The 11,499-nt window shown below is 39.2% G+C and overlaps 2 protein-coding genes and 3 non-coding genes across 5 annotated transcripts; 3 read left to right on the top strand and 2 right to left on the bottom strand.

The window, feature by feature from the left end:
- Nucleotides 1-1,048: 1,048 nt before the first annotated feature.
- Nucleotides 1,049-1,121, top strand: trnar-ucg (transfer RNA arginine (anticodon UCG)). Its single transcript has one exon. It is a non-coding gene; the product is annotated as a tRNA-Arg (tRNA).
- Nucleotides 1,122-1,280: 159 nt separating this feature from the next.
- trnam-cau (transfer RNA methionine (anticodon CAU)) lies at nucleotides 1,281-1,352 on the top strand. Its single transcript has one exon. It is a non-coding gene; the product is annotated as a tRNA-Met (tRNA).
- Nucleotides 1,353-1,643: 291 nt separating this feature from the next.
- Nucleotides 1,644-3,893, bottom strand: mrpl58 (mitochondrial ribosomal protein L58). The gene is made up of 6 exons (XM_086017414.1): nucleotides 3,552-3,893; nucleotides 3,418-3,442; nucleotides 3,270-3,329; nucleotides 3,113-3,195; nucleotides 2,849-3,018; nucleotides 1,644-1,807 (listed from the first exon to the last, which is right to left on the bottom strand). Exons 1-6 carry the CDS (start codon nucleotides 3,717-3,719, stop codon nucleotides 1,723-1,725), a joined length of 591 nt encoding a protein of 196 aa, XP_085873540.1. The 5' UTR covers nucleotides 3,720-3,893; the 3' UTR covers nucleotides 1,644-1,722.
- Nucleotides 3,882-3,953, bottom strand: trnaq-cug (transfer RNA glutamine (anticodon CUG)). Its single transcript has one exon. It is a non-coding gene; the product is annotated as a tRNA-Gln (tRNA).
- Nucleotides 3,954-4,126: 173 nt separating this feature from the next.
- On the top strand, nucleotides 4,127-11,354 carry daglb (diacylglycerol lipase, beta). Its single transcript, XM_086017413.1, has 15 exons — nucleotides 4,127-4,808; nucleotides 4,907-5,058; nucleotides 5,626-5,800; nucleotides 5,887-6,154; nucleotides 6,932-7,054; nucleotides 7,166-7,293; nucleotides 7,379-7,505; nucleotides 7,608-7,691; nucleotides 7,823-7,900; nucleotides 7,989-8,069; nucleotides 8,207-8,331; nucleotides 8,813-8,881; nucleotides 9,233-9,305; nucleotides 9,394-9,647; nucleotides 10,320-11,354. Exons 1-15 carry the CDS (start codon nucleotides 4,714-4,716, stop codon nucleotides 10,513-10,515), a joined length of 2,028 nt encoding a protein of 675 aa, XP_085873539.1. The 5' UTR covers nucleotides 4,127-4,713; the 3' UTR covers nucleotides 10,516-11,354.
- Nucleotides 11,355-11,499: the final 145 nt, after the last annotated feature.

Below are 11,499 nucleotides of genomic sequence, written 5' to 3'. Positions count from 1 at the left end.
CTCCATTCATAATTACTCTTTTAAATGAATGACATAATTTTCCTTTTGCTTTAAGTCAAATGACCTTACTTAGAAACTGGGCAAACTAAAATAACAGTAAATGCAATTATGTATTTCAGCCTGTCCTGTCCTGTGTACATTGTTCCTGTATGTATTGGATTTTTTTTTTTTCAGATCAGTGTTAGCTGTATGAAGACAAATGTTACATAAAACATTTTAGGGTTATTTAGGTAGTCAAAGATACTGATACATAAATTTGGGATAGTAAAATTGTTTTAATTATTTTCTATAGGATTAAATTACTAAGGGACCAAACTGACCAAAGACAATTGTAATCTACTCACAACAGTCTGGATAAGAGGATGAGAGGATGATAGACCAAATTTGTAATCATGCTAATTCAACGTTATTTTAGTATAAGCCGTGGTTCCGATTAAATTTGATTAAGTCATTGACTCACCTTACCAAGAAAAAAACCCCCACTAAATTTTGATTCATACAAGAATGAAAACGTTTGGAAATGTTATTAATAAAACACAAAATGTATAATTTATAAAATGTTAATCTTATCAGTTCAAAATGTAACTTAAGTGTCATCAAACTGTTAAAGAATAAATAATTGTACTTAAATGAAACGAGTAAGACCCACATAATTCGAAGTTGACGTGGACGCTTAGAGGCCTTTTAGCATTCACCATTAGCACAACTTGGAACAACTTGTTTGTTTTATTAATCGTTTTGACAAGCCGTACCATACCGCTTCAGTCTGACCAAAAAGGACAAATTACGCCAAAATGTGTTCCCAACGACTTGTGTTATGCACAGTTAGGGTAGGTGTACGTAGGCCTAGTTTTCAATGTTAGCTCAAACTAGCCGCTGAGAGCAATGCTATATTGTTAGTTTACACGGGTTTTGGGTTATGAATGCTACGTGAATTCGCCACCGTACGAGTATTATTGATCCATTCATATTTTCAGCCGCATATACCAGTGGAGCCATAAGACAAATATTGTGTACTTATTGTGTCACAACCGGGTGTGGATCGTAAGACCGCGTGGCCTAATGGATAAGGCGTCTGACTTCGGATCAGAAGATTGAGGGTTCGAGTCCCTTCGTGGTCGTCGTTTTTTTTGTTTATTGAATACTTTTTGCTCTTAATTATTGAACTTCTTTTTCACTCCCGTAATTGAAGGCGTTCACCAATTTAAATGTATGGAAATGTGCACGTAGTTTCAGATTGACTAGTTTATAATCTTATTTGAAACGTAATTCGACATTACAGCAGAGTGGCGCAGCGGAAGCGTGCTGGGCCCATAACCCAGAGGTCGATGGATCGAAACCATCCTCTGCTATGTTTTTTTTTTTTCTTCTTTTTTAAATATAAAAGCAGTAAACGTTGAACCCATTCAGGTTTAATTGATGGTTGTTATCAACACACACCTACTTTTATAGTGCTGTAGTTGTGATGAATAACATTTTTGAGAAAAATATTAAATGCAGCACACTGCATAATACCCACATGGTAATGCAGTACTAATTCATTACATAAAAAAACAGTCATGAAACTGCTAAACTGGGTTAGTCTCCCGTTGGTAAATGACATGTTGATGGGTCACAGAATGTTGCAGCAGTGAATGCATGTAGATCTTTCAAAACAATTTTATTACTACGAAAATAGAATGAATACATTAAACAGTGACATTACAAAGGCAGGCTGAAACATTAATCAAACTCCAGTCGTCTGCTCTGTTTGTTAGCAGAATGGATCTTCTTCTGTCTGATTCTCTCCTTGTTTCTCTTCTCTAGCCTGAAAAACATTTAAGAGATGCCATCACAAAGGTTGTCTTTACCACAGTATTTCGAGAGACTGACTGACTTTTCCAAGCAGTGTAAAGGGGAACTGAGAACCCTCCATCATAACCATCATGATGCTGTAAGTGCTGTTGTACACAAAATTATGACTGAGACAATAATACAACACGAAATAAGATATACTTGATTTATGTTTAATTCAACATAGTACATACAGTGAGTAGATATTACAAGTATACAGACTCCTTTTCCAAATACCAGATTTAACATGAGTTTGAATGTGATTAGTTCATTCTGAATCTGAACACAGTCACATCCCCCAAGGCTTGAAAGATATTGTTTTTTTTGAAGAGCGCTATTGCTAATCAGTGACTTCATCAAAAGGAACAACTTTCTAATTTTCAGGAAACTTTTTTTGCAGGCTAATCCCAGGGACCTGACACAAGGATTTTTTTAAACAATAAAAATAAATTTGAACTTCAAGTTACACACTTAATTGGTTCTCTGAACCCGTTTGTAACTTGAAATGTTCATGTTTTGTTGAAAAAAGTGTTACTCTTAGATGCCAAATTATTAAGCATATGCTGTCTTTATTCCTTTTCTAAAACAGTCAACTAAATTTACACTTAATATTTTATGATTAGCAATTATATTAGCTTTTACAATATTATTTTTTTAAGCAATTCACCACTAATTTTACAAAGTTCCTCAAAATACAGACTTCTACAGATTGAGATTTGTCTACAAATGTAAAATGGATTATAAATACAAAGTACAATTGGTTATTATTATCATTATTATGAATTACAATGCGCAGGAGTTCATTTTATTTTTTTAGAACTCTGAAAGTCTTTTGCATTTCTGTCAAAATTGACACCTGTGATCTACTGTACATAGACAAGACAAACAGGCCAAAGCTTCCCCGAAAAAGATGTTGTTGTTTTTTTAACATAAATCCTACATAGACAATCTTTTGTAACAGTGTATAAAAAACACTTGCCACTATATGAAGAAATATGGTGTAAAAGAAAGTTACCTAGATTTCCATAGGGCGATATCTTCTGGCGTGGCCTCGCGTGGCTTCTGGCTAGCTTCAGCAATGATGGTTGAGATTTTCTGTATGCAGTCACTGAAGTTCCTGTGCTGGCTCCTACTCAGCTCTGAGGTCACCATCAACTCGCCAGCTTTGTTGATTCGATTTTTGTTCTGCATCGCAAAGCGGAAACGATGCGCACATCAGTTATTTACAGGTTCACCATGAAAGCGGAAATATAGAGCAACAAGCCAGCTAACAGTTTACATTTTCCATGATTTTGTGTCGCACGTCTTCTGGGATCCAGTCCGCAGTTAACACATGGAATCTGATATCTGTTTTCGTGTTGACTGTGGGTTAAAATCGGCATTGTCAACTTTAAAAATAAATAAATACAGCGTTTTCAGGTTGACTGTTTGAAGACCTTTATTGACATGCTGACCACCAGGACCACTGCTTCTACTGTAAGACACGGTCAGACGATCTAAAGAGAAGAAAAGTGTGAATAGAATGTGGTCCGATGATGAGTAAGACAATATACTGTTTTTGTAATTTGGTTCGCAAATATTTACCTACTGGAACGTGTACTTGAGCATCCTAAAAAAGGCCAAAATAAATCGAGTCGTTTAGTTTGGAACCATGAAACGTTACAATCTGATGGGAGTATAAGGAGCATCATTTCAATGCAGCAATCTATCTAACTAACCTGTTCGTTATCTGTCCCTCGGTTTGCATAACCAGCGTGCGGCTGCAGACTGTTGTTTAGTTGACTAGTCTGAACACATACAGGTTTTACTGGCTGCGGAAGCAACATTAAACGAGCTCGAACATTAGCGCAAAATGAAATACAGCGTCGAGCCATGTGTGCCGCCATGATGTCCTGACGTCAATGGAAATGACGAAATACGACGTGACCGAGACGAGCTACCCCTTTCTACATTACTTTAGTGATCAAATGAGTAAACATGGCTATGTTATTACTCAATATCAATAACAATAAACGATCCATTAATTACATAATTAAAAAAAAAAACCAAGGTTCCACCGAGATTTGAACTCGGATCGCTGGATTCAGAGTCCAGAGTGCTAACCATTACACCATGGAACCCACATGCCGAGTCAGTGGAAAATTGGAATTATAAATTCTGAACCCGTTTGTTATCGAAAGAATGGGTCTATAAGTAGACAATTTTATCACACAATAAAGGAAACCGCGCTTTAAGATAGGTGCAATAGTAATTGAGCGTTACCAAAAGAAAAACATAGAAGCGGAACCAATAATCGACACGCTTGTTGCACAGGGTTCCTACTTCCTATATGCAGGTGGACACAGGCTGTAGGCAAAACAACTCTTTTTATTTTACAATTAGTTACCAGTAATTTCTCGGAATAAATGTGTTGGCCGTGCAACAGAATAATATTTTTGTAAGACGTCAAAACTAAACGTTTTGAGATTAATTTAAATAACTATCTGGGAATAGGTTTATATTTAGTATTTGCAGCTAACATTAGAAGATAAGAAGCTAGTCACGTAACGTCAACAATTCCACTGACCTCCATTAAGTACCTTAATGACATTATTTAATGTCGTTTGAGCACGTCGTTAGTATTATTTGACCTGCATCGAAATTAGCGGAACATTTTGGCTAACATCACAACGGTAAACACTCGAGATTCTTATCTTTAAGTCTAAAATGGCGTGTCGAGACAGGAATCTCGAGCTAGTGTTGCAACGTAGGAAAAGGTACAATGTGGCAACACTGATTTGCTTTCAGGAAGTGTAGTCATGAACGGCCCGAAGCGCCCGTTAAAGAGATTTTGTAGCAGTCTATCACTCCTAGGCAAGATTTCTTCGTTTTGATTCCAAAATGCCTGGAATGGTGGTCTTTGGTCGTCGGTGGGGAATTGCCAGTGATGATCTTGTTTTCCCTGGAGCTTTCGAACTATTCATCCGCGTACTTTGGTATGTATGAGTCTAAATTCTAAGTTAATTCAACCATTCTGTTGCATTTCTATCTTTTTGCTTGCGCCCCACTTCAGGTATTATTTTTTCCCCTTTAGGTGGATTGGCACCATCATCCTGTACTCTTATCACAAGGGTCATTTTGATTGTAACGGGAAAGGTGTTCTTCACATCTACCTGATTGGACTCTTAGTGGTGCTGGCACTCATCATTCTATCACTATGTGCCATTGTATTTGTCAGCGCTCAAGGTAAACCTCATACCATTATAAAAACGTAATCTGCTCTAGAAGTCGACATTTTTGGTTAATGCGGCAGTGCAGCGGAGTGGTTTCTCCGAGGACTCAAAACACATGCATGCTGTGACATTGCTCTTAGACGTGAATGTATCTGTCTATTTATATGCCCTGTGATTTACTGGTGGCTTATCCAGCTTCTACCCCAACCTCTTGCCTAAAGTCAACTAATGACCAAAATTAGGACAAGCGGTGCAGAAAATGAATAGATGGACAATAATGAAAAGTTCATTAGTCTTAAGTTATTTCTGTCATGACTAAAATCCTGGGTAGTTTGTGAATTGCCTCATAGATGTGCTGTAAAAGGCTCATAAAACCACTTCACACTGCACATTCAAAGGTTAAAGAGCACATTGTTCAGAGGATTTCAACTGACTCTAAACCACGTGTGAAGTAACGGTGGTTCCGTTCTATGACTTTCTTAATAGTAGTCTTACAACACAGAAATCCAGCCGTTAGTTTACCTAACCTTTGCCGCTGTTAAATCCATTCCATGAATGTCGATAATGTTTGTGTTTTCAGGTACCATAACAAACCCTGGGTCACGACGCTCCATGCCTACGCTGGTATACGTGCGAGCTCTTCTTTGCCTCCCTGAGCTGGTGTGGGCCTGTCTAGGGGCTGTGTGGGTTTCTGATGATGGCAAAGGTTGTGACCCAGCAACCGTGGGGGCTGTCATCGCCGCAGTGGTTGCCAGGTGGGGTAGTAATTCTTCCACGTGAGTGCGCTTCATCCTATTGTGTTTTCAGAGTTGTTTTGATACAGTTTTTCCCCCTCATATAGTTGGATCATCCTGCTCTTCACGGCAGTGGGCGTAATATTCGTCTTCGACCCACTGGGCAACCCTCGGCCTTCAGCTGCTGCCATGGAGCCCCTGGGAGTGCGACACTTAGAGAGCAGCGGGGGAACTCAGTTCCTGTCCACGGCGCGCTCGCTCGCCGTCAAGGTGTGGGAGAGCAGGCTCCGACTTTTGTGCTGTTGCCTGCCGCAGGACGAAAGCAACAGAGCGGCATTCTCCAGCATCTCGCAGCTCGTCAGCGGCTTCTTCTCTGTAAGTCTCTTCCTTCACATTGTAGTTGTTATTCCACCCTGAGAGAGCAAATTTTAAGGAGTTGACATGAAATGAGGGGACTCTGTTTTAGAGGCAGTAATAAAAAAAATTAAAAAAAGTTTCCGCCCAATAGCAAAGACTTTCTGATCTACTAAGGTTTATGCATTACACACAGATAAAGTGGTAACAGTGCAATCAATGCTCATTATTCCAAAATAAGCCGAGAACCAAAACATTTTCTTTGGCAATTGTTGTGGCTTTATTTCCAACTAGTTTGCGGCCACATTTACCGTTACCGCTGTCTACAATGCATCGCGTTGTTCTTTCTGCTTGGGCATCGTTAGAATTTGGATGATTCCGGTTCTTGGATTTGATTCCGGTTCCTAACGATTCTCAATTCCGATTCTTAGCCAAAAATATATATATATTTTTTTACGTTAAATATATATTTAACGTCTACAAAAAAATATATTTTTGGGGGTACAAATTGCATGAACATCTCTGTTCTTTAATTTCATGAACTTTGTACTGTTTGTGAACTTCACTATGAATTACTCAAAGGGTTGTTTTTAACCCGTATATTTATTTTAATATTTTTTGTATTATTTTTCACAAGAGCAATCAGCTGTTACCGAAAGCATGCTACTGAACACCAACAGATGGGCTAACCGTCTTTCTTTGGAAAGAAAAAAGATATATAAATATATTTATTTTTTCAACTGTCATCGTTTTTAGCCCCTGTATTGAAATACATGTGTGTGTGTGTGTGTGTTGCAGGACACAGACTTGGTTCCCAGTGACATTGCTGCCGGTTTGGCTTTGCTGCATCAGGAACAGGACAAGATGGAGAGAAGCAGAGATCCAGATGTCGCCATTGATCACAGTCCATCCTCTCCTATTGTAAGTACACTTTTTTTCCCCTTACCCCATCCAGATAACTGCTTCAATGACATTATTCAGCTACGCTTATGTTAAGCGTCTGCATCTTGCAATATGAATTCAAATTGGAAGGAAGAAGATCTGGAGTCAGAGTTGGAGAAAGCCGCCCACCTTATGCACTTTGCTGCTGCGGCTTACGGTTGGCCTTTGTACATTTACTCCAACCTCCTCACCGGGCCCTGCAAACTTAGCGGAGACTGGTAGGATTTGATTGTCTTTTTAGTTCAATCAAAACGTCTACTAGATGATTTGGTATTTAGCAAGATCTGTTTATTTCCCTGTCAGCTGTAGAAGTCGTGCTGCCGAGTATGACATCGTCGGGGGAGACCACCTTGGCTGTCATTTTTCTTCCATCCTGCAAAGCACCGGATTGCATTTCAGAGACTTCATTCATGTCAGCTTCCACAATCAGGTAGTTTCCCTTCAAGACGGTGGAAACAAATGTTAATGCACTTCTGTCATTGAAGTTCTTCCCTCTTCTGATTGTGTCATTTAAACAAACGTTGCGCTTCAGATATACGAGATCCCCTTCTTTGTGGCTCTGGATCATAAACGCGAGTCTATTCTCGTGGCTGTCAGAGGAACACTCTCATTAAAGGTGAGTTGTGCCATGTGACCGCAGTTGACTATCTTTGGTGGATTTACACAATTGTGGCAAGTGTAGGCACTAAAAGAAGGACTCACAGGTGAATGGGAGACCCAATGTGCATTTCCCTGTCTGCCCTAAAGGATGTCCTGACAGACCTTTCTGCTGAATGTGAGAACTTGCCCATTGATGGCGTGACTGGAGCCTGCTACGCTCACAAGGCATGTTCCCAATCCAAAGCTCTTCGTTTTGTTCTCCGTTCTTTCGTTTGACGGTTTTTCAATGCGTCCTTCTCGCTGGTTCTTGCAGGGCATCAGCCAGGCTGCAGCTTACATTTACAGGAAGCTGATCAACGACGGAATCCTGAACCAAGCGTTCTCCATCGCGCCAGTAAGTGAAGTGCTCTGAGAATGTATTTTCTGATTCCTCACGACCGTCGTGGATACAAAATGCAGTTTCTAAATGAACGTTTATCTGGAGAGAATATAAAAAAATAATTTATACATGTGTTTTTTGTTTTGCATGAGTACAAACTGGTCATTACTGGTCACAGCCTGGGCGCGGGCGCAGCTGCAGTGCTTGCCATCCTATTGCGCAACTCTTTCCCCACCCTGAAGTGCTACGCTTTTTCTCCACCAGGGGGACTCTTGAGGTAAGAGGCTGCTGGGATTCCCTGGCACTGAGCTGAATTATGGAAGTATGAAGGAGCTTTAGTGCCATCTTGAAAAGAAAAAAAAGTGTGCCTTTCGTCTTCAAGTTCCGAACATAACATAGGTACACTACATGGATACTCAAAATTATTAGATTGGCTGTTGGACCTTAAATTTGTTTTCAGAATTTGCATTATTTATACTCGTCAAGTCCAGTTAAATTTTATCATAGTTTAATTGAAAAAAAACAAAAAAACAATGACTGTCTTTCATTAGGTAATTTTCAATAAAATTTCATTTATTATTATTTTTGTCAGTTTCATGTTATCACTGTGAAACTGGTGGAGGTTTTGATCTTTAACGGAAGGTTACCAACAATTTTGTCCGTGTGTGTATACAGTGTTAAATGTTGCACAGGTTTAAAACCAAATCACACTTGAAATAATGAGAATTTCTGTTCATCTGTATTCATTTCATCTGCAGTAAAGCCTTAGCTGATTACTCCAAGGACTTTGTGGTCTCTGTTGTACTGGGAAAAGACCTGGTTCCGCGGTAAGTATTTCACCATCACATGTACTTTGATAAGTTAGTCCGGTTCTGTAAAGATTGGACATTTTACACTGATTGAATCAGTTTTCAATGTAATATTTGGATGGACTGTGTATTATAGAAGGGAAAATAGGCTTGTGTGTTGTAGTTTTTCCTAAACGGCCTGAATGAATGCACTGTGGTGTACAGACTTTTATAGACTCATGTGTAATGCAGACTATATTTAGCACTGCTCTGCTATTACATGCGTAGAGACAGAGACAACTCACAAGCTAACCCTTTCTGTGCCTTTACCATAATTGTCTCTCGTGTCATTACTGTATTTTGAAGTCATTTTGTTTGTTTTCCAAATAGGTTGAGCCTTCCCAATATGGAAGATCTGAAAGGAAAAATACTCAAAATTGTCTCAAATTGCAATAAACCCAAAGTAAGAAGCCCTCAAAGCATTAATAATACAGTACTTATTATTATTTGCGCCTCAATATCAACTGTCCGCGTGTGTGTGTGTGTTGCAGTACCGCATCCTTTTACAGGGATGCTGGTACGAACTGTTTGGTGGGGACCCAGATGACTTTCCTTCTGAAATGGAGAACAGGAGAGAAGAGGAGCTTAGTCTGCCTCTGCTCGGTGAAGAATCGCTTTTGGTCCGCCATTCGTCATCCTATCAAAGCCTGGCGTCGGACGACTCACCTCTCCATACTGTGCCACACATGCCTCTCTTCCTACCCGGACGTGTTCTTCATATTATAGAAGATGGGCCCACACGCAGGTTTGTCCCTACAGATTTTTTTTATTCCTAAAAAAATTTTTATTAAATTATTTGATTGAAATGCATTTCACATCAAAGTTCAATAAAAAAAAATGTTGCTAAATAAAAGTTTGAAAACAGTTCTTAACTCATTCACTCCCATTTACGAATTTATTTGTCTTTTTTTTTTTCAAATGTTAGAGTAAAAGAGGGACTGAAAATGTTTGGCAGTGAATGAGTTAAAGATTAAGTACAAAAATATTGGACTAAAAAGTTAAATACAACTGAATATTATATGTTGTCTTTATTTTGCTTACCAGCAGAGGGATCCCACTTACCCCTTAGTGGTACTTGTACTTTTAGAATATACACAATTGCCTCTTCAATTAGTTGTGACAAATATAAACAACAAATTGAATTTGAAATCAGAATTTTTAAAAATGGTGCTGATTTCAAGGGGCATGCCCCGTACTGTAAATTATCGCTAACTTATGCCAAAGTAATGGTAAAGTGCAAACGAAATCGCGTGCCATTCGTGACCTCGAAATGTATGTCTGTCCCGTTGTGAACTGAAAACCTGTGTATGGTTCAAACAGGCCTCGAATATCAACAGATTTATCCTGCACAGGATTGTATAGTGTATGCATTCATTTATTCTTAAGCAACATTAGAAATATTTTCCTTTCCTCCCAGATCTTGTATATCCCAGGTCCGCTACCGTGCCGAGTGGTCGACTGAAATGGCATTCAGGAGTATTTTGATCAGCCCCAGGATGCTCGCAGATCACATGCCGGATGCTGTGCTCCGAGCCCTCAAGAGCCTGAGCAGCGACAAGCCCTACTCGCTCTGCCCGTCATCTTCAAACCACAGCCAGCACAACGTTGTCTGAATGTACTACTCAACCAGTCTTGACTACAAACTAACAAAATCCCATATAATTTGTAAATAAGGCATTTGGCTTTCTCCACGTGCATTTCTGTGTACCTATAATCCTGTTCCTTGGCCTATATTTTGTTGCACTTTTACCAACAGACCTGTGGAAACTCCATTGTAGTTGTAATAAGACAGAAAAATGTTTTAAGAAAGGCACGTTGGATTTCTATTGTTGTTGTTGTTGTTTGTTTGCACTTTTAATTGTTTCGATGATGTTTCAGTTCCACAATTTGCGTGAGTCTTAATGGCATGATCTCTTGAATGTGCTTTGTGTAGAATATTTCCCACGTTTGTACTGTACATATCCCGTAATGTATGTTTGTGTGTGGGATGTATTTTTGCTGGACACTGCCCTAGCTATCCTAACGCTCAAAGTGACCACTTGTCTTCCTCGTTGGTTGGAATGATCATGGATGACAGGATAACTTTTGTCTGATAGTGTAAATGTTGCGTCTTTGTACACTAATTGTGTTTTCCTGTTTGAGACATCAGGGTGAACAGTGCCTATGCTTTACGAGGAAAAGAGTCTGTCAAATTGTTTGGACAGAAAAAGGCAACCGCGTTCTGAGTGTTGCTCAGGATTTCTCCAACTGATGTTCTAAGGTATGTCGGTGCAAATACAGTAGAAGAAAGAGAAAAACTGCAATCAAATCTGTACAAACTGACATGCCATGGATTTTTTTTCCCTCCCAAAAAAAGCAGCACAATATTAAGGTTTGAATCATCTGATGTATTCACCTTCCAAATATATCGCATTGAATTACATGATGCAAATAAAAGCTTTTGTGGAATGTACTGAGTCTTACAGCCTCTTAGTGCTATTGAAGTTCTCATAAATGGCATGTACAGTATTTCAACGATTTGAAATACAGGTAATAAGAAAATCTGAACGCTAACGAAGTCACTTAAAACAAGTGATGCCTGTGAGTCAATGGGGTGG

This window comes from Filicampus tigris, chromosome 19, assembly GCF_054856515.1.
Source record: "Filicampus tigris isolate MCC_2025a chromosome 19, RoL_Ftig_1.0, whole genome shotgun sequence".
In the NCBI taxonomy this organism is placed as follows: Eukaryota; Metazoa; Chordata; class Actinopteri; order Syngnathiformes; family Syngnathidae; genus Filicampus; species Filicampus tigris.
This window is presented reverse-complemented; position numbering and strand designations above follow the sequence as displayed.

Excerpts from the sequence above, each read along its gene's own strand:
- daglb (XM_086017413.1), top strand. The coding sequence starts at position 4,714 with ATGCCTGGAATGGTGGTCTTTGGTCGTCGGTGGGGAATTGCCAGTGAT. Across the intron at positions 7,055-7,165 it reads ACAGTCCATCCTCTCCTATT|GAAGAAGATCTGGAGTCAGA; the intron begins GTAAGTACACTT and ends TCAAATTGGAAG. Across the intron at positions 7,294-7,378 it reads TGCAAACTTAGCGGAGACTG|CTGTAGAAGTCGTGCTGCCG; the intron begins GTAGGATTTGAT and ends TTTCCCTGTCAG.
- mrpl58 (XM_086017414.1), bottom strand. The coding sequence starts at position 3,719 with ATGGCGGCACACATGGCTCGACGCTGTATTTCATTTTGCGCTAATGTT. Across the intron at positions 3,443-3,551 it reads GAGGGACAGATAACGAACAG|GATGCTCAAGTACACGTTCC; the intron begins GTTAGTTAGATA and ends GGCCTTTTTTAG. Across the intron at positions 3,330-3,417 it reads TCAAGTACACGTTCCAGTAG|ATCGTCTGACCGTGTCTTAC; the intron begins GTAAATATTTGC and ends TCTTCTCTTTAG.